The sequence below is a fragment of the Vanessa tameamea genome, chromosome 9 (genome assembly GCF_037043105.1).
Source record: "Vanessa tameamea isolate UH-Manoa-2023 chromosome 9, ilVanTame1 primary haplotype, whole genome shotgun sequence".
In the NCBI taxonomy this organism is placed as follows: Eukaryota; Metazoa; Arthropoda; class Insecta; order Lepidoptera; family Nymphalidae; genus Vanessa; species Vanessa tameamea.
In genome coordinates, this window is record NC_087317.1 from 4022138 (window position 1) to 4042792 (window position 20655).

At 30.7% G+C, this 20655-nt stretch overlaps 2 protein-coding genes across 3 annotated transcripts in view; both read right to left on the bottom strand.

Moving 5' to 3' along the window:
* Positions 1–3127: 3127 nt before the first annotated feature.
* The window catches only part of LOC113394195 (uncharacterized), a 104756-nt gene continuing 87228 nt past the window's right edge, over positions 3128–20655 (bottom strand). Inside the window, exon 3 of one of the 2 annotated variants that reach the window (XM_064215790.1) lies at positions 3128–4638. In XM_064215790.1, the coding sequence (XP_064071860.1) occupies positions 3744–4628 (885 nt within the window). In that variant the 5' untranslated portion in view covers positions 4629–4638 and the 3' untranslated portion in view covers positions 3128–3743. The remainder of the gene's footprint in view (positions 4639–20655) is intronic. The other variant, XM_026631421.2, reaches the window with a different exon arrangement.
* The window catches only part of LOC113394189 (mitochondrial glycine transporter-like), a 132727-nt gene continuing 119794 nt past the window's right edge, over positions 7723–20655 (bottom strand). Inside the window, exon 7 of the mRNA XM_064215789.1 lies at positions 7723–7747. The gene's annotated coding sequence lies outside the window, so the exon portion shown is untranslated. The remainder of the gene's footprint in view (positions 7748–20655) is intronic.

A 20655-nucleotide genomic window follows, 5' to 3' on the forward strand; every position in this document is an offset into this window, starting at 1 on the left:
TTGTTTAGATATCAAATAATGAACATGAAATTTGCCACGTGCCAGATGGCGGCCCGTCTAAGCAAAAATTGTTTGAAAGCTACAATTACTTTAAAAAACTTATTTCAGTCTCAGACTATTGAAGTAAGTTTAAGAATATTAACGAACAACGGGAAAGTTTATGAACATGCCAAATTTAATAAATAATAGTTATATTCCTTTATTTGTTTTCATATGCACTTTTTGTGCTAATAAACAGATTACTTAATAAATAAAAATTAAATAATGTGTTAGTTTTCAATATACTCACAGATGTTCAGTTAATAAGATATACAAAATTATTATATTTTTAAACAAAATACTATGCAAATAATAAAATTTAGGGGAGTTTCGCGGTTGTTCTGGCAGCCCTATATGCACACTGGCGCAAGTATTTTAACAGCGTTGTTACGCACACATGGTAAAAGCGGACTGCACATTGTTCGTTCCGTGTGCTCCTTTGCCTTTTGTTTTAAAATAACTGGATCATCATACGAACCTTCAACTGAATCGTCATTTTTCAAGATTAAATTAAAAGTTAAACAACGAATAAAAATATAGATTCAACCGAGAAGAATCGACAAGAAAATGAGTAGCTACTCTTTTCCGAAATTTAAATTTAAATCATACTTAATACGCATGTATATAACTTAATACAATTGAATTATTATTTACTCTGCATGAAAATTAAGCCCAAACTTTATTAAATAGCCACGTTATCTGATATCAAGTAATACGCTAAATCATTAGTTCCCAAACTTATTTTTCTCGTGGACCACCTATTGGCATGTGTCCGTAACCACAGTTTGAGAGAAACACTAAAATATGAACTAAATTTAAATTTGTTTCATATTGGTGCTTTTAATTCTACCCTTAGTAACCCTACGAGTATTTCAAGCAATTAAAATCTATGAATTTGTTAGTGATTCTCTCAAACTGATGAAGAAAAAAAAAAGAAAGGTAGGCAGGCATCAAGTATTTATAGTGGTGATCAAGTTCATGTCTCAACAAGCATTAAGCATTGTCGGGCGGATAGTGCTTTGCAAGTCTGTACACGAAATTGTACGTAATATCGAATACGCAAGTTTGGACAAGTAACAGTCGCTTGCTTTATTAAAATATTATCTGCTTAGTTAGGTACTTAAAACAATGTAGGTAGGCCCTTATAAAAACTATGCTTACATTTTTGCTCTTTACTATCAAAAGCAGATAAATTTTCGTGGGCCCCCATTAACATCTTATGGACCCCCATTTTTTATTCACGCCTACGTAGACCCCCAGCAAGTCTCCCGTGGACCCCTAGGGGTCCACCTGGACCACTTTGGGAATCACTGCGCTAAATTAACCATTACATTTTTACTATTAATAAGAATAAGATTTAAATTTATTAATTGGTAAAATTAGAATATAATTTGTTACCTCGACCTTGTTTTCTTCTTTGTAGGAGCTTTCTGCAAGCCTGAACCTACGCTCAATATACAATTCTACCGCCAAACAGTAATTTATATTGTTTTTGTTCCGATTGGTGGCAACAACAAAGATTGGTGGTTGAGCCAGTAGATGGTGAGTGAGCTAGTGTACTAAGATGTTATGATCATCGATCATAACATCTTAGTACTCAAGGTTAGTGCCGCACTGATGATGTAAGAGATGTAATAGTTCTTACAATGCCAATATTTTATTGTGCTATATTTTTATAGCGACGACTTAGAAAAGCTTGTAATTTTTTATGGAAAATCATATCATATATAGTCTGTGGTTTTTAACTTGAACAATATGGGAAATAATTAAACAACCATTATACAAGGCAGAAAGGTACAGGTTAACCATCTTACACCTATAGCAGTGTACATACATGCAGTAATTATAATATTATACTATAGTATATTCTAATTGTAGGGATTAAAATAAAACAATGATTAATATTCGTTTTATTTTTATTTAAATAAGAATTTTAATAATTAAGCATAAAAATATTTGTTACTATCTTAATTCTACTTGATACTAGAAACATACAAGACTTATCAAAATATACTGAGCCTTTATTTAAAAAAATATAATTTTATTATTTAGATACTAATATTAGACGAGTATTTTATTATGCGTTTTAACTTAACATAAAAATTAAATATCTGTTACAATTGCAAATTCCAACCATGCTATGTTATTTTTTTAAATTTTTATGTATAAAACAATTTGGAATTTGGGCATAGATTAAGAACAGCTGTTTTTTTTTTTATTTATCGTTCAAGAAGTTCTTATTCTTATTGGACGGAATAAGTATAATATTAATAATATAACTTAAAAATATAATATAATAACGTTACAAAACTCGATTGCAATTTAATTTGAGACTTTTCATGCAAAAATATTTAAATACTTAATTTTTTTTACATTTTGTTCTTATAATTAAGGCTTCCTTTCGACAATTTAATCACTATGATCACACTGAAATTATACTTAATCGTAATAATTATATACCTCGTTAATAATTATCGGACGGATCGTTTCCCATTTAAAAATTGTACTTAAATTCTAAGAAATAAATTAAATTAAAAAATAAATACATCTTAAGTTCTTTTAAAAATTGCTATTTTAAAACACTAGCTTGACTAAATTGTAGGCTACAAAGTCTTGTGATTAATTTTAAAAAACCTAATCATAAGCCACTAAATAAATAAAAATATATTATTCTAAAATTATATTAATCATAAACGTTATGATTTATGATTTAGATTTTGTAATAAATACTTTTTTAAAAGACACGAAATTTTATTGAATATTTAAAACCAATATTATAAAGAAATTTATTAATACAGATACTTTTTGTAAGCTTACAATTTCAACTATTCAATCTTGATATTAAATTTATGTATATTATAGGTTTTATTGGCTTAATAAGTACTACTTATTTATTTTTAAATATTATATGGATATCAAAACGATTGTTTTGTCTGTTCGAATGGTATTTTATTTTTAGAGCAATAATTTTAAATAGATGACGGAAACTATTTTTATAATCCAGTAATGCTGACATAATTGAGTTAAGGAATCGAATAATATTAGTATTTTTATTAACATTTAATTAATAATTTCATATTACTATTACTTTATATCTATAATTTACGTATTATTTGTGTACTAAGTAAGATTTGATAAGACAAAATGTATTCGATTAAAATATGTATTTAATTTTATTAATAAACAGGTGCTTAGAATGAAATGAAAAACAATAAACCAAAGCGAGTGAAACTTACAGTAGTCATACATAACGTGTAACATATGATATATCATGTTGGTAATAGCAACATTAGTAGTATCCTCTCGGTAAGTTAGTGGATACCATGTGACAACGAACTATAGAACCACACACGCTCGTTGGTCAAATCAAATACCACGATTCCCGGGCTTCCTGATACACAATTTCGTTCGTTTCGTTCCGTTTCACGAAATCATTCCCACAGATTGCAAACGAGAGGAAAAATGTTAGACATCAAATATACCAAAAAGAAAAAAAACCTAAAAAACCTTGTTCTAAAAAAAATAATGCTAATGAGCAGTTTTAAATATCAATTATTAAGCTGTATATTAATGATCACATGTTATTATAACTGTATAGTATTACAAAGAAATGGGTGGATATTGTTTAATGACGTTTAGAAAATGTCTAAGCATATTACGACTCGATACGAGTCATTATTATTTCCTATTGATACGATAAATGATTAAGGATAGAAGTTTTGTAGAGCATCTGAATATATTGAGTTGTAGGTGTTCCTAAGAACGTAAACACTATCGTTGGGTTTTCCGTTAAAAACGTATGGTCCTTTAAGATTGGTGACCTTTGAATTGTTTGAAACTGATTGTGGTTTTGGTTTCGAGTATGATGGCGCATTGTAACTCGGACGAGATACTGGCGGCATGACAGGTTGGGATGGTCCGTATCCGAAAGGATCGACAGGCCCTCCTGGATAACCTGAAGCGCCGCTCCATTGATAAACGCCCGTTGGTTTGCCGTTAGATACAAAGTCTAATGGCAAGTTGATAAACGGATCGGCAACTTGTTGAGGAACTCCCTGAGGCATCATTGGTGGCATAGCTGGTCCGAGGGAAGGAGGCTGAGAAACATAACCTAAGCCTGGTACAAACATATATGGGGTTGGGGGTAATCTGATGTAAAAGATAGGTGAATTATCGTATTGAAGTGAATTTAGGTTATCATTCGGGAAGGTGCTACCACTACCATTTTTTTTCTTGTTCTGTTGACGACGCTTCGAAGGAATGGTCCGAGATAAATCGTCGTCGTCGAAATGATCATCATTTACTGAGAAAGTGACGTCATCATCATCATCTTCCGCATAATCGAGACCTGACGATAAGTAGGATGGGAAATAGCCTCCAAATAGTTTAAGAGCCTTGTTTCTTCTGTTTGTCGGTTCTGGCACTGGTGTTGTTCCATCCTTAAATTTATCTTCAAGTTTGCTCTCTCGTTCTGAAGTCGTCTCGTCTGCGGGTATTAAAGCGGCTCTTGATCTTCTCGAGGGTGCACTTTCAACTTGGTATAATGCGACGATAAGTATGAGCACTGACAACAGCATTGAGTATTCCATCTTGATTTATCTGAAAAGAGAAACAAAATATTTGAGTCTATATCTTTGATAATGGAATCGCAAAACAAATAACATAATTAAAAACGTTTGACGAGTGTTTATTATACGCATTTCTCAATATGAAAGCAAAAATAACATAAAACGTTAACAGCTTCAGGGCTAATGCGTTAGAAGCCATAATATTTTATACCTACATAAGAAATCTTACCGAGCACTATTTTTCAAAGCTTAACAAGACCAAGATTAATTACAAGGCGGTCGTATGGAGTGTTAATCGATTCATAGGGAACGTCAGTTACAAAACAAACCTAAAGATAAACGCATTATTACTGCTAGACATTTTTTATATCTTGACTCCCGTAGACTATTTGAAAGGTGATTTGTATCTATTTGTTTTAACTTAATGGATTGGTTTCTACTTTGCGGAATCTTAAGGTAATTTTACATGAAGCTTTTGAATATGATTTATTTTTAAAAGAGTTAATTGTTGAAGTCACTGGGAGTAATGAGACTCAAGCCAGAAGCATATTGGGTCTTGCATATGTTTGTGAAATTTGAGCAAGTTTCGAGAGCTGCGCTGATCTTTTATGACATTTAGTTATTAATTACGATACCAAAAACAAAATAGAAGGATAAAAAAACGTACTTGCATCTGGGACAAAAAAACTTGCTCCTCTCGTAGGAGTTTAGAGTAGGAGTTATTCTGAATTGAGCGATCTGATGTTATGACGTTGGCCGTACCTCAGAAATCTCCTATAGAATTTCTAATCCCTATTGGACTATGAGATCGGAGGAAGGTGTTCAAGATAGAATAGACAAATTTGTGCTTTATACTTATCATCTCCTCGCAGATATATTTAATAGATAAAAAACAAAACACCGGTTTACATACTTATATAAAAATATTAAACCGAACCAAAAATTTTGTATAACAACTTAGACTAATTTGTATTAGTGTGTAAGAACCAATCGAACGATAATAATTGTCAGTTTAATATCGATCTTACTATCAACATTGAAAACAAATCAAGTCAAAGTCAAAAATCTTTATTCAATATACAAGTGTTTACTTATTGATAGTCAAAAATCTACCACCGGTACGGAATTTAACACCTCTGACCTGAGAAGAACCGACGAAAGAAACTCAGCGGGATATTTTTGAATGAAACAGAAACTAGGGAATAAATTAGTTTTAAGAAAAATGTACACCGTTATATTTCGTGATCGTTTAATCATCGTTATTTATATAAAAGGATAATGTTTATCGCGTAACTTATTATCATATATCTCATTACTGACTTAACATCATCTTAACACCGATTACAGATCGAACCATTTATACGAATACCATCGTAATTATATTCACTATGAGCATTTGAGATATATTATATTAAACTTTAAAATTATACCATTAAAGTATAATTTCGTTCTGCCCGAGTTGTCCAATGAAAACAAGGAATTTAAGGCAAAGGTTTTATGAGTACAGCATTATAAGGAATTGACGTTTAAGGTCGTGGGTTGTGTTCTGACAGGACTAATCTTAGTTAGAGCACATAGTAAGGAAGTTGGCCGTGTTACTAAGTACTCTCCGACGCCAAAACAGTCGCATTTAAAGTTCTCCGTTGAGAACGCATTTTACCAAACACCTCCCTCTCTCGCCCCTCACACGTGGACTAAGCCGCGGTCGGAAGCTAGTAATAAAATAATTTCAATATAAGACTTTCAATCATTACAGAATGGTACGTTCATTGAAATCATTCCCGATACTCACAATTAACAGTGTATTACTATCATTAATATATTAAAGCACCGATTTTTACATCCCATTAATTTCTTAACCAATTTCATACTACTTAAGCGTCTTATAGTTAGACACTACGGAACGGAGAGACCGTTCATTACTTACGAATGCGCTAGACGAATTTACTCCATGACGGTTATCATTATACAGTAATATAGTTAATATTACATTATTATGATTAACGGTTGAATAATTTATGTAGCGATTGAAGTTTAATTAAATAATGGTTTACGCTCTTTGAGGTATAATTTGAATATTTCAATTTAATTAATGCAATTAAATATTTAAATTGTTTCAAGATATTTCAACTTTAATACAATAGTTACAATTAGTATCTACAAAATATTATATTTATATGTTTTTGAGATATTTTTTTTTTATATAGTATTATGAATACTCTAAAAACGTTCTATAAAAATCCCCTATATCATATAGTTTGAATTTTGAACATAAAACGCAACAGGAAAATATCATTTGTTGAAACGTATTTTTTAAACGTCATAGGTTTTCTCTTGGTTTATTTTTTTCTTCTTAGCTCGATAATAACTTACTATATTTACCCTCTTATATTAAAAAAATATTTAAAGCGGCAAAATATTCCGCATTGTGTTTTACACAAATAAAACGCGTTATAAAAGCATTTATTTTATATACTTTAAATAGATTTTATTTTTAGTAGAAGCGAAATGTTGCAATTCTATTGAAAGAAACCATCACAATTATGAACAAAAAACGAAATAGCTCTCGTTAATCTTATAGTCGAATTAAAATTTTAAAACATGTTTTTGTCAGTAATTGGACCAGTTAAATACATGATTGCACAAATTAGAGGGTAATGTGCTCGAAATACATGAGCATATTATACGATGTTTTTAATTTATTAGGAATGTAAAAAAAATCACGTCTTACAACAGATAATTTTAACACATCTAGTTTTTTTTTTTTTAAAGTAAGGCAAACGGCTGAATGAATTTTTACGCCGCCAAACATTTGAATTACGATTTTTAGACCTAAGTATAGATAAATTGTCGATATTTGGTAAAATAATAACTGGTATCCCTAGCGTTCAAAATTTAAACTATCTCACTCTGCAGCAATGTCAGTGATGATTTCTGTTCTCGATAATTCAACGTGGCACTTTACGTTCGTTAAAATTAGATTGGACCATAATATTTATGAACGGTCTTATCCTGGATACCAAAATGTCTTATGTCCTATGGCTCGCAGTGTATTAATAAACACTAATTGAAGTTGGTCCGTTTAATCGTGTGTCTATATAGACACTTAATATTAAATAATTAAATTTAAATTAAAAACAAAATAAACACTTCACTTGATTTAGTTCTAAGCATTTGTAAAGAGCAATGACAGAAACCACAGACCGACGGGTGGTGGTTTTATTTTAATAAAATGTCACTGAAACCACACATATCAATAGATTAAACATTGCACTCATCCATTAGTTATTATATTATTTAATGTAACCATTCCATCATATGCAATATCATATTCTTGATAAATGAAACACACACCGTTGACTGACAAGTAACTATCGCTTACTTAAAAAGTCGCAAGCAAAAACACATCGCGATAAACTAGGAGTTGATGTCCCTGTAATATGACCGGACGATAGTATCTTTTTATAGATAAGTACATTTAAATTATATGCATCTGTCTAAGGGAAATATGTAGGAGCCTAAGCGAGTTTTAAATTGTATTAATCGATATAAATAAGAAACCATTTTCTGTTAGATCATTATAAGTACGGAATACTTTTACGGAATTTTCATTGGAATGACCTATAACAAAAAAAAAACAAATAATTTTAATATTTTGCGACTATCAATACGATGAAAATAAATTCAGTATTCATTTTTATTTGTTAGGTTACGAGGTACTGCTATGATTGATTTCGTAACAAGTGAACGTTAAACTGGGGGTCACAATCCGCAGTTTAAAATTGAATATTTAATATGAATGATACATTTTCAAATACGACATATATATTACTTGAAGAATTAATTTAAGATGAAGGTACATTATTACTAAGTGAACCGTTTCGTGGATTTCAGTTTGTGACAAAAATGTTTCAAGAACTTGTACACAACCCCTTATCTCCAACATTAACCCGTCAAAGAGTGAAAAAAAGTAAAAAGTCCCCCTCCTTGGGATTCAAGCTTTATCGTTTGTATAGATGTATTGTATCAAAGTCAATTTAGTTTGAAAAAATCAATAAAAAAAAGATAATTATGTGATAATGATAGCATAACACACACACACAGTTAATTTTTCATTCATAAAATTATTAGTAAAGATGAAAAAAAATATACATATAAAAGTAACATAACAATTATAATATAATGCAAAGGGCATGATAAACGCTTAATTAAACTAAATATAATAAACCAAAAAAGTTGTCTATAAAGAAAAGCTAGTTTGAATCGTATAAAAAACACACATTACAAAATACCCATCGTTAATTGGTTTAAAAGGACCTGCAAGAACATTCACAACGATTGACTTTTTTTGCTTCATTAATACAATCGATATAACTTAATTTATTCAAAAGAATTTTGATGATCATTTATTAGCAATGATAATATGTTTAAAAAAAAAAATTAATGCATGAAAATTATAAATGACACCCAAATGTACTGTTTACAGCAAATATTATTGCTGTTTTAACTTGATGGTGTTATGCGTAATTTCTATACATTGTGCACGTTTTATTGACAGCTCATACAAAGTTGACAAAATAGCTTTGCTTAGCGTCTAGTAAATTATATATTACTATACAAATAATACGTTCTGTTTAGCATTACGTCTTAACATGGTTACGTTAATTTGTAAACAATTTATGCAATGTGGTTGCTCGAGAGATGTAAAATCGGTCTATTATTAACCTTTATGTGTGCAATGATTGCTGGTTGATTTATACACACGTGGCAGAATATCATACGTTTTTTTTGTGTACATAAATTTATCTATATAGATTAATATATCGTTTTTTTTTTAAACGCGTTTCACGGAAATCGCTGAATATTTTGACGTGAAGTTTATATCGTTATATTCAGCGTGTTTCAGAAAAGAGTTTTGGATAAACGTTGAATCATATTAAGTACAATATAATTCAACGTACCGCGTAGCAACGCGTGGTCGGGTCTGTTTGTATAAAAAATAAAACAATATTCGAATTAGTTCTGAAAAGGGTTCGGTAGCATTCAATTAATTCGACTTATTTCTGACTAAATGAAATTAATATTTGAAGGATACTTTTTTTCTATCTCGGCCGATTACATATATTTCAGTCAATTGTTTACTTTCAAGTCTTAAGTCAAATCTCGGGTAGTTTTTTTTTTATAAATATGTCTGCGGTAGTGGCTGCCTATGGTATCTAGTAATGACGCACGCTAGCGTTGTATACGACCATTAAATTACTGTTAAAATAAAAATAAAATGTGTTTATAATGAAGAAAATTTTATAATGCTTATAAAAATGAATGTATGCAGACTTCATAACGAGCTTAGTGGAAATTGAGTGGAGAGAGAAACCACATAGGTCTGCGGTCTACATGCCTAATGATCCCACTAAAATTACCACAAAACGTACATATTATGGAAAAATGTAGGCTGTATTCTTTTATTAGATTTAAAAGCTATCAAATACTCTAAACTCGTGATTAGAATTTTTTACGAGAAATCGTAATGATGATGAGTCCAACACATAATAATTTGAATATATAGAACTTTATTACACTTAACTGTTAAAGCAACCAATTTTACAAACAAATAAAGAAAGAAAACTACTTATTTTTTAACAAACAATTGTATACTATAAAAGGAGAAACGCCGTCTATAATTTTTTGCCAAATCAACGTAAAGCTATGCCAAGATATTCACGGTTGCGGCCAATGATTTAATAACATATTAACAAATACAAAATACAAAAATTTATTTATTTCGAGTAGTGAAAAAAAATCTACTTAGTATATTTTTTTGATAATTTGTATAAAAAAATTAAGCCAAATAAATCATATCATAGTTATACAAGTTGATTTTATTTTTCCGATATTATTAGATTATAACATCGGTGCGCGGAGCTCCCAGACAACTCGTGAGGTCGGGGAACTAAAGGGTACGATCGCGGTTAAAATCCAAGTATTATATTTATGGTTAGCTCAACTTCAGCGTTAGTCAGTATATAATATAAGTTTTCAATCACTTTTACAAGAACGCAAAACATATGAGATACGTTACAATAGTAATTAATATTAAGTCAATCTAAGTTTTGAATCTCGTTTATGGCTCTTTTGTATAAATTACATGTGTGTTTGTCACAGTCTAGGTACTTTATTTGGTGATCGTTGAGTTGAGGAGTTATCTTAATCGAAGAATCGACTTAAACCCCATCAAGGACACTTTGTTTGAGCTAATTTGTATTTTTCTTTTCATCTCGGGCACAGCGAGGAAAGGAAACTGTCGTAAGAAACCTAAATGCATCAGAAGAAATTTCCATTGCAGATCTGGCCGCTAAGTATGTAACCACCATACCTTCATAATAAGAGAGATCTTTGCCCAGGAGTGAGATATTTTCGGAAGCTTACTCAACAAATTCTTACAAACAAAACTTGACAGTTGCTAACTATACAGTCGTATATTGATTTTTGTAATAAAAAAAAAGCTAAACAGTTATTTATTAATAAAACGACTACCACATTATATAAACACTAATAACAAAACCATTAATAAATAAGGCTCAAAAAACTATATAGACGCATAACAAGTATTCAAATGACCAATGATTAAATTATTTAACATCTAAATACACGAATATAAGTCTTTACGTCTAATCACTGTCATCATATAGTTTTTTTTGACCTTCAGATGGGATTACTGGTAATATAATTGAATAACGTTCTGTATAATAAGGGATCGTTGACTCTTTATTGGCATTCGATACAAATATAATGAGATAAGCGCAATTTAATGAACTACGGTTATGTTAATCAAGCAATACAAAAAAAAAAACAATTTATAACTGCTATGATGGATGATACCTAGAAAACAGCGTTGAAACTCTTAAACATTTATTTCAAAGCATTTTTTATCTGTATCATATTAAAAAGAGGTGTTAATATGATAGAAGTTTCCGTTCGAAAATTGTAACTATTGTTAATGCGTGAAAGAGATTGTTTGTTTACCCTCTCAACCGATCATCGTGAAATTTTGTATAGACGTTGTCAGGGTTACAGAAAACGACATATGATACCTAACATCTCCTCCCTCACATGCGGGTGAAGCCACCGTTTAAAATAGTTAATAACACAACATAAATTTTAATATAGAATAATTGTTACGATACATGTAGTTAACATTTGGTTCGTATACCTTATTGTATACTTATTAAGATGCCTTAGTAGTTAAAAAGCGGGAATATTAAGCGAAGATTACGGTTTCAAACCCGAGCAAGTGGTCAAGCGGTGAAACATCGTGCTTAAGCCTGCATTTGTCGGATGAAAATTTGGCACCAGATACAAATACGTACTAAATTAAAATTTTGGTTTTACCGTCGTACATCAGCATTGTAATCAGCATCATCGTTGAATTGAATTAGTTTGTATGAAAACACAGATATCTAAACAGATATTTAGTAGAAATGTAAACTTATGATTGTTCAAGTCCTATAAGCGAAAAATTAAATTGGTAAATTCGTATTTGATTAATAAAAGTATCATGCTTGCACGAATGATTGGTGTTTAATGAACCACCAATTAAGGAAATCGTGAATTAATAACTTCCTCTTTTGAATAATTAAAATTTATATTTAAATTTTCTACGAACGATACCAACCATACTAAAATCGAATAATATAAAAAATATATATGATTTTTATCAACAGTTCTAGTAGTAGTATGTAGAGTTTTGATCAACATTTATTTAATATAATTTAATATTATATGATTAAAATAATAGTTTCGATTTTAAAGTCGACAGTGTTGTTTTAAAGTGTAAACCGGATCGAATACCAATAATTTTATTAATTTTGAACCGTATGTGAAGCTATTGAAAATGAAAGTGTTTGTTATACTCAACTTAAATAAAATAAAGTTATAAATGCCAGTGGTTAATATTGGCTACACAACATTCGGGAGTGGACGGGAATCGCGAGAACCGCCAAGCTCTTTGGCTACTGATTCTGATACTGATTTTGATACTGACTGCCAACCAAACTGATAGAAGTAGTTAGCCATTATACAAAATTAAACTTTCCAGGAAACATGAAACGTTTTTACAATTAATGTTTGTTTTTTGTTGAAAAGTAACGTATTGAATATAGAAATTTGATTTACATCCTTTTATAGCAATGATATGATGTACCGATTTCGTCTACGCGGGTTTTTCTTAAGGGATACGGTATTATCGAGGACAGTTGATGGGATAGTTAATCTTTGGGCTACTACTGAGAAGAAAGAAAAATAAAATAATATTTTGTGTCCAAATCCGGTGATTAAGATCAGGCACTCGGGATCTTCAGCTTTAATGAAAATACAAGGCAAGTTTATAGTGAATACGTATGTCTGTGAGAAAAAGTACCAAAGATATTTGGATAAAATCTATTTGTCTCACAATTTAATCTGAAGCATGTTAATATATATCAACGACATATTTCAGTGGACCGAGCAACATTAAATAAATCAGTGATTTATCTCTCTGGTTTAAGGAAGTCGTCCATTTAACTAAAAGCAAATATAGTCAGAATATATCTACTTCCTGCAGTTTAAACCGAACCATATCTAAACGATACAAAGTTAATTATAAAAGACATATTTATAGCTGCATTGAGGGAATTAAATTTGAACTAGAGGTTATCACTAATTCGAAGTAGAGAGCGTTTGAATTGCGTTGTTGTGTTTAAAACACCATATTCTATTAATTTTAAGATTTAGATTTAATACAGAACTATTCTAAAAGATGAGGAGATGATTTTTTTTTGTAACTGAAAAAAACTCCTAGCAATAAGTAAAACTTACACCAGATTTTCGAAGGAGGTTTTTTGTATAAAATATAATACAAATAGTTCCCCTTAACCAGTGACCATTCCACCCACTTTAAATTTAGACTGTTGGCGTGTCGAGAATTTCAATATAATTATTTTGGATTAACATAACAATTGTAATGAATATGCAACAAAATCACATCCTTCACTACACTGTATTAAATTAAATTAATTTCAGGAATTCTTATCTAAATGTTTAAATTATAGTACATTGGTGAAATATTATATTTATAGATAGTTGTATCTTAATATAAAATCGGTTAATATCTGCAAAATATCATTACTTTATTTTTGGGTATCGTTCGTAGCCTTAAAGTCTTGAGATATAATTAAATGTGCTAAGAGTTTTATCATATTTGTTTATATATGAAGAATAATTGGAACAGTTTGCCTGATTGCTTGACGTTTACCGTTGCCACACCTTCGGATGTTGCCTATATTTATCAATAAACGGAATATGTAAAGCAAAATAATTATTCAGCTCGAACCGGTAGGTCCTATAAAGCTTTCAGCTTTATCAAATGAAAGTGGGTATAGATTTTTTGACGTTTTACGTTAAAGATACTATTATTATGTTTGTCTTTGAATGATGTATTTTACAATCGAATCGAATCGAATGATGATATATTTTGCGCCCATTTGTTTTTATAAATGAGATTATTAGGTCATTAAGTTACAGTCATACATACTGACTTCCACGTACTAATTTAAGAAAACAAAAATTTAATCTAACTCATACATAAATTTTCTTTCCTTTACTTTATCCTTTAAGTAATTCTTTATGGGATATCACTAAAGTTTATCTTCAAAAGAACTAAAAAACTTCTTCAAAATTAAGTTTAGTTAAGCAATGTTAATGTTGTTTACATCTTTAAAGACGTAACACTTTGAATGTTACCCACAGATATTAATTTTAAGTGCTTAGTGATAAGTTTATGGTGTAACTTTTTCAATAAATAAAAATAAATAAATAAAAATAAATGTTAGAGTTTTATTAAGTAAATCATATGTAATTAAATACAAACATGCATCGATATGCCATCGGCCTTAATTTAATGTCCTTCTGGACTACTTGTTACGTTACATGTAACTTAACAAGTTAAATATGTTTTTAGCCTTTTATTGCATTGCATGTTGTGTGTTGGAAAGGCTACCTGACGCATTTTATTACTGAAATAAGTGAACTAAGTTCAAGCACCAACGCTAGATTCATTGGTAATCGATTAGTAGATTGGAAACTTTATTTATTTCGATATTAAATTATTAACTTGCGAAAATATATCAGTTCAATTCTATTAAACATACATTTCGCATAAAAAACTTGCATCTCTATCTTACAAGTGTAATTTGATATAGTCTTTTCCTCTCTGATACTAAATTAATTAGTTCCTAATATAAAAAAAACAATTATCAAATATATATTCCTTTTTTAAATATTTCATCTCATTCTAATCGTTGTGAATAGAATAGTCATAGACGTCTATATGTGTTTACATATGCAACATTTGATTGCAAATTTGCCTGTACAAGTAGCGCTCCGTCGCTAAAAGTCGGTCTGTCTTTAACGACTTAGTCTGCTGGTTAAACATAACCGCACATTAACTCACGGCATAAATCTTTTCCCTTACGCTGAGACGAATTGGACTATTAACCTTGCGAGCTATTAGCTGACTGCGGCTTAGAGGCATTCCAGAGATAAAAATGCGCGTAAAAATAACGTAACGGAATATCATTTTCGGAATGATGTATATGTATGTAGTGTAAATATGATGGCATTTTATGACATAATTATGTCTATATTAGGAACGAAGACTATTGATTGAGTATAGATAGTACCAGTATTACTGGTTCTTTATTGTGGCTGTTAAGATAAGTTGAGATACTTCTTTTTTACGCACGAAGATTTATGTCATTTTGTTAATTACTGGTGTTGCGTGAGCTCGATACAAAATATTGCTAGTTAGTTGCGTAATTATTATAATAATCTAGAAATACTTCCAGTTTGTTAAGTACACGGACTGAGCCGAGATGGTTCAGTATATGGGACACGTCAGTCTTCGACGTCGTCTTAACAGAACTGGGTTCAATTCCGGAAAAGCATCACGCGTTTTCATGTGCTTTAAATTTATTATAAGCACATTAATCTCATGTTTAGAGGTAAATGTGGACATAGTGATACAGTCTACCTGTACTGGACCAAGAAATGGAATACGTTCTTAACCTTCCCCTTAAAAGGAGGGAAGGGTTTGCTAAGAAATAGAATATTTTCAAATTATTATATACATTTGTTAATTATCTTCAATCATAATCAAACAAATGGAGAGAAATTATTACTATATACTACAACTACAACGGATGTTTTATTGTAAATATCTTCGTAATAAACTGTTAAAATCATTTAATATGTTGTTTTAAAAAATTACTACACTTTAACTTCAACTAAAAAATATCAAGCAAACAAACGACAGTTGATATAACCAAATAATATATAAGATTTCTGTTCAGAAACATCCATTTAAATTAAAAATCACCGCTGTTTATACGATTAAACTAATTCGCTATATTTTAAAACCGATCATGCATATCAATGCAAATGCATTAAAGAAATTATGTTAAATAAACACATTGAAAGTTATTAATTGGTTATTTCAAGCCCACGCCTGAATCACTTATATTCTCATTAATATGAATTATAACTCAGCTCAAGTATAATTTGTTAAAGGTAACGTTTATAAGTACCTCTCATCGAAGCCAGCCGTATATTATGATATTACAAAGCATGTCCCTTACCATCCATTCTCATAATTCAAAAATAAGAACTGCGAGGTTGAAATACATGAAGGCTCAAACGAGTTTGAACAACTACAATGTGGAATGTAAATAAGGTTATGATATTAAACATAAATATAGAACCCAATTGAATAATAGCATTGTGTTGTTATAATGAAGAATGTATTCGTAAGTAGAAAGAGTAGTAGAATTATAGTAAACCAATAAAAGGAGCGGTGAGATCTATTATTGAATATGTTCGCTCTGAAGTTAGCAGCGATTGAAGTTGGGAGGCTCTGCAAGAAGTATGTACATTGGACTATTAAGGTATAACCGCGCAATATACGTATTCTCATCTCTTGCCTTAGTTATCAATCACACTTTTATTCCTAAAAAGCATATAGGCGCTGCCTTCGTTGGTCTTGATTTATGGGCGTTTTTCAAAGAAATATGTTCCATTTTTAAATTGTATGTAATAAAAACAATCCACGTTTTTATTTTTCAATTATAGAATAAGCCACTTTCAATTACTTGAGTGTCGTAAAATCGAGTTAAAGAAACATACACATATCAAAATTATCCTGTAAGAAGAAACTCGAAACTCGTTGCAGGACACGAGAGTGAAATGTGATATACAACACTGACTACAATAATAATCAAATTTATAGAATACACGTATCTAAATGGCTTATCGCCGTAAGTCGAGTGAGATACGAAGTGAATTTCTACAGAATTGCACTGCAGCACATAAAATATCTCAAGTATTCGTTTGAAAACTAACCCATCACAGCAAATTATTTCTGAACATAATCGACGCCAGATCAGTCAAGTAAGTGGCCGGCATTGAATCTCCTAAAACCTTTGCTTTATATACATAAATAAACATACCGTGTTGACATCAAATAAATAGGATGACGTAAAAATAATAATTATTATGAAAAAGCAATTATAAAAATGTTACCGAATCGTCAACTTTTAAGTATAAATATTTTACCATATTTTATAGATGGGTTATTTTTTTCTTTTAGAACTATTGTATACTTAAACTTACCTGTGGCCCATTAAATATAAATACCAGACAATAAAATTATCATACGAATTGATATTAATCTACAAAATATGATATTTTTATAAACAAAAACAACCGTGAATCGTGTTTTTGTAACAAGATAGCTCAGCAGATATTGTTGCAAAGTATTTTACCGTTATACGTTATGATAGTGATGAATATTTCGTTTCGAAAATTGAAACCGTAGTAGAGGTTGAGTGGCAAAAACAGTTGCAGGCCTGATGCACTGCGGTGTAGGTGGAATGCAGCCACTAGCACATTTCAATAGCCTTGACTTAAGATAGCATATAGTGATGAGCACCAGCGTTTTGAAATATCATATTTATTTACAATTTTTTAACTTCTGGAATAATACTCTTCTTCTTTACTTCGAGGAGAAATAACAAGTTAAATATAAACATATTTTGGTGCTCGTATCACATAGAGTGATCCTTTTTAGGTGCATCTGTTTAAAAGTACACGGAAACGATAATCGGAAATTTATTTAGTGGGACGGCTTTATGCAAGTCCGTTTGGGTAGCTATCGTCCACCTCCCTTTTATTTTATTGACAAGCAATACTAAACATTTGCCATTGTGCCCATTGGAAATAAAGAATATATACTTATACATAAGAAGTAAGTAAATCGCTCCGCTTTTATCTATCCTAGTCCTTAAACCGTATAACCTGGGCCACCTAGCAGCAATATCACGGATATAAATTCAAGCAGTCAGCGCTTGAATCAACATATTAATGCACAAACTCCAGCAGCTGCTGAGTGCGATAAAATACTTTAACTTGTTTATTTGTTATTAGCGATACAGGCTTGAGGCGCCGTCGACATTTCTAGTCAAGTCTTTCTATAGAATTTATATGACAAACATTGAACTTTTAATTCATTGAAATTAATTCAGAGCATTTTGATGAGGCACTTGGTTAAGTGTAAGATTTTTATTATGTTGGAAAAAAGTTAAAGCTACATAAATTATTTATAACATACATAAATACCAGTGTTTTTGTTAAATTGGGTACATCAGAAGATTCAAGAGCATTGTACATTTTAATTCTTATAAATTTACATTTTAGTTCATTGTATATGAAACTCAGATTGTAAAATAAAAGACAGCCGGATCGCGCGGAACATTATAGACAAGCAACAAAAGCGTTCTGGAAAGTGCTGTCAATTTAATTATTGACGTATTAACAAAATACGCGTCATTCACCACTATCGGGAATTTGTATTTGCTTTTGTTGCTTCACTTTGATGTTCTGCGCGCTCCAACTGCCTTTTTTTCATAAACTGAGATATGAAGCAACGTATTCTTAAATAATAATATAAAAGGTACAATCAATTATGAACGCTCGACTATTATTGAATTAACATATAAATATAATTCTATTCATTAATAGTCTTTTACTTTGAAATCTACGGTATTTTTACTTACGTTTTCTCGTTTATAATACAATCTAAAAAGACCATCTAACGGCTCGGGGGAATAGGAGTAAATAAGGTGAAAGGAACTTAGTAGGTTTTATTTTTAATTAAAGTTAACAACTACTATAAATTAATTTTCACCTTAAATTTGTTTTTCTTAATAAGGATAACACATAACAATAGTTTTTTTTTTTTAATAAGTTGCGTTTTTCTATCTATGTACTGTGCTATTTTATTAGTTATGTACTCGTACATCTTTTTCCTCTAAGAATTTTTTTTAAATAGCTCATTTTTTCTTTAGCATGTTACTGCGAAAATATAAAATAATTAATTCCATTATATACCTACAATATTAGTAGAGACTATGAATTATTTTAAAGTTGTATTTGTATTTATAGTCAACTTTGTTCAATAATTTGATGTAAATAGCGTGTTAAGTTAGACTCTGAGTTTGAATTTACAAAATCAAACAATCCTACATTAACATACACGAAGCGAATTACACGCGGACGCTCGAGCGACCTAGAAACTTGAAATGTCAAGATTGTCACAGAACCTTTTATAATCTGTGAAATTGAATAATGCGCTTTCATTGGCATGTTCAGATGTACCTCGTGATAGGATGCTGCAACAGGGTCAGCGGATTCGTTGTCATGTTTGTCTTTTTGATGAGATTAACATTGACGTTGCATCTTGATATTTAATAACGCTCCATGCAATATTGAATTGTATTAATGATAATCTGATATATCAACGACTTCAGTCCGACGTCGGAATTGGAGATACTAGTTTGGTCGCTATCATCATTGCGACAAATTCTCTCTCAAGCTGTGATACAAAATCTATCATTCCAGCTTAAGATTAGTATTACGACTTCATCGGGTGTAATATTAAATTGTAACACAGTAACAGCCTGTAAATTTCCCACTGGGCCTCCTCTCCTTTTGAGGAGAAGGTTTGAGCATATTCCAACACGCTACGCCAATGCGGGTTGGTGGATACATATGTGGCAGAATTTCGTTGAAAATAGACATGCAGGTTTCCTCACGATGTTTTGAGACATGAAAATTCAGTGGTGCTTCCCTGGGTTTGAACCCGCAATCATCGGTTAAGATGCACGCGTTCTTACCACTGGGCCATCTCGACTCTCTCGGCATTAGATTGTAAAGATAAACAATTAAAAGTCGAAATCAAATTATATGTATTCGACTAGGCCCTTTACAAGTACTATTGAATCGTCATTAGTTTGTAATGTAAATTCTACGGAAAAGGACCGACGAGAAAATCAGTAGTTATTCTTTTCCACCAATTAATTAACACGATAAAACAGTTAACACTCAACTGTTTAGAGAAGAGCGTGTTGTTCTGATACCATCGTGTTAACACTTTTGAACTTTGTGGAAGGAATAAATAAAAAATAAATTATATAAAGTGCAATTAAATTTTTTTCTACGCTTTTTTATCATCTTCAAGTGAAAAATATCAATTATAGTAAAATTGAATTAGGAAGGATTTATTGACTACGCAGAGTCGGAGAACATTTATCTTTTATGTAGAGACACAGCTTCTGATATAATTGAATTATTATAGAATACCGAACTAGTAAAGGAAATACAGGAACATAAAATTCACGCTTATCACGACGGTAGTCTAATTTTAAAGTGAGAATTTAAACTGCGGGACGCAGCTAATTCTATAGTTATGTTAATGGAATATTGAATTTTGCGTGGTTGTGGTAAATTAAACGTAATTTAATTATAAAATTAGTTTGATGTATTTAAAACAACGGTTTTAAAATACATATTCAGTTTTGGCAGACAGAGCGACGAAGGCTCCAATGATGCTAAAAAAAAAATGTGTTGCGTACCATTACACTAACAAATGTATGTATATTAAAACCGCCTCTGATTTTTATTT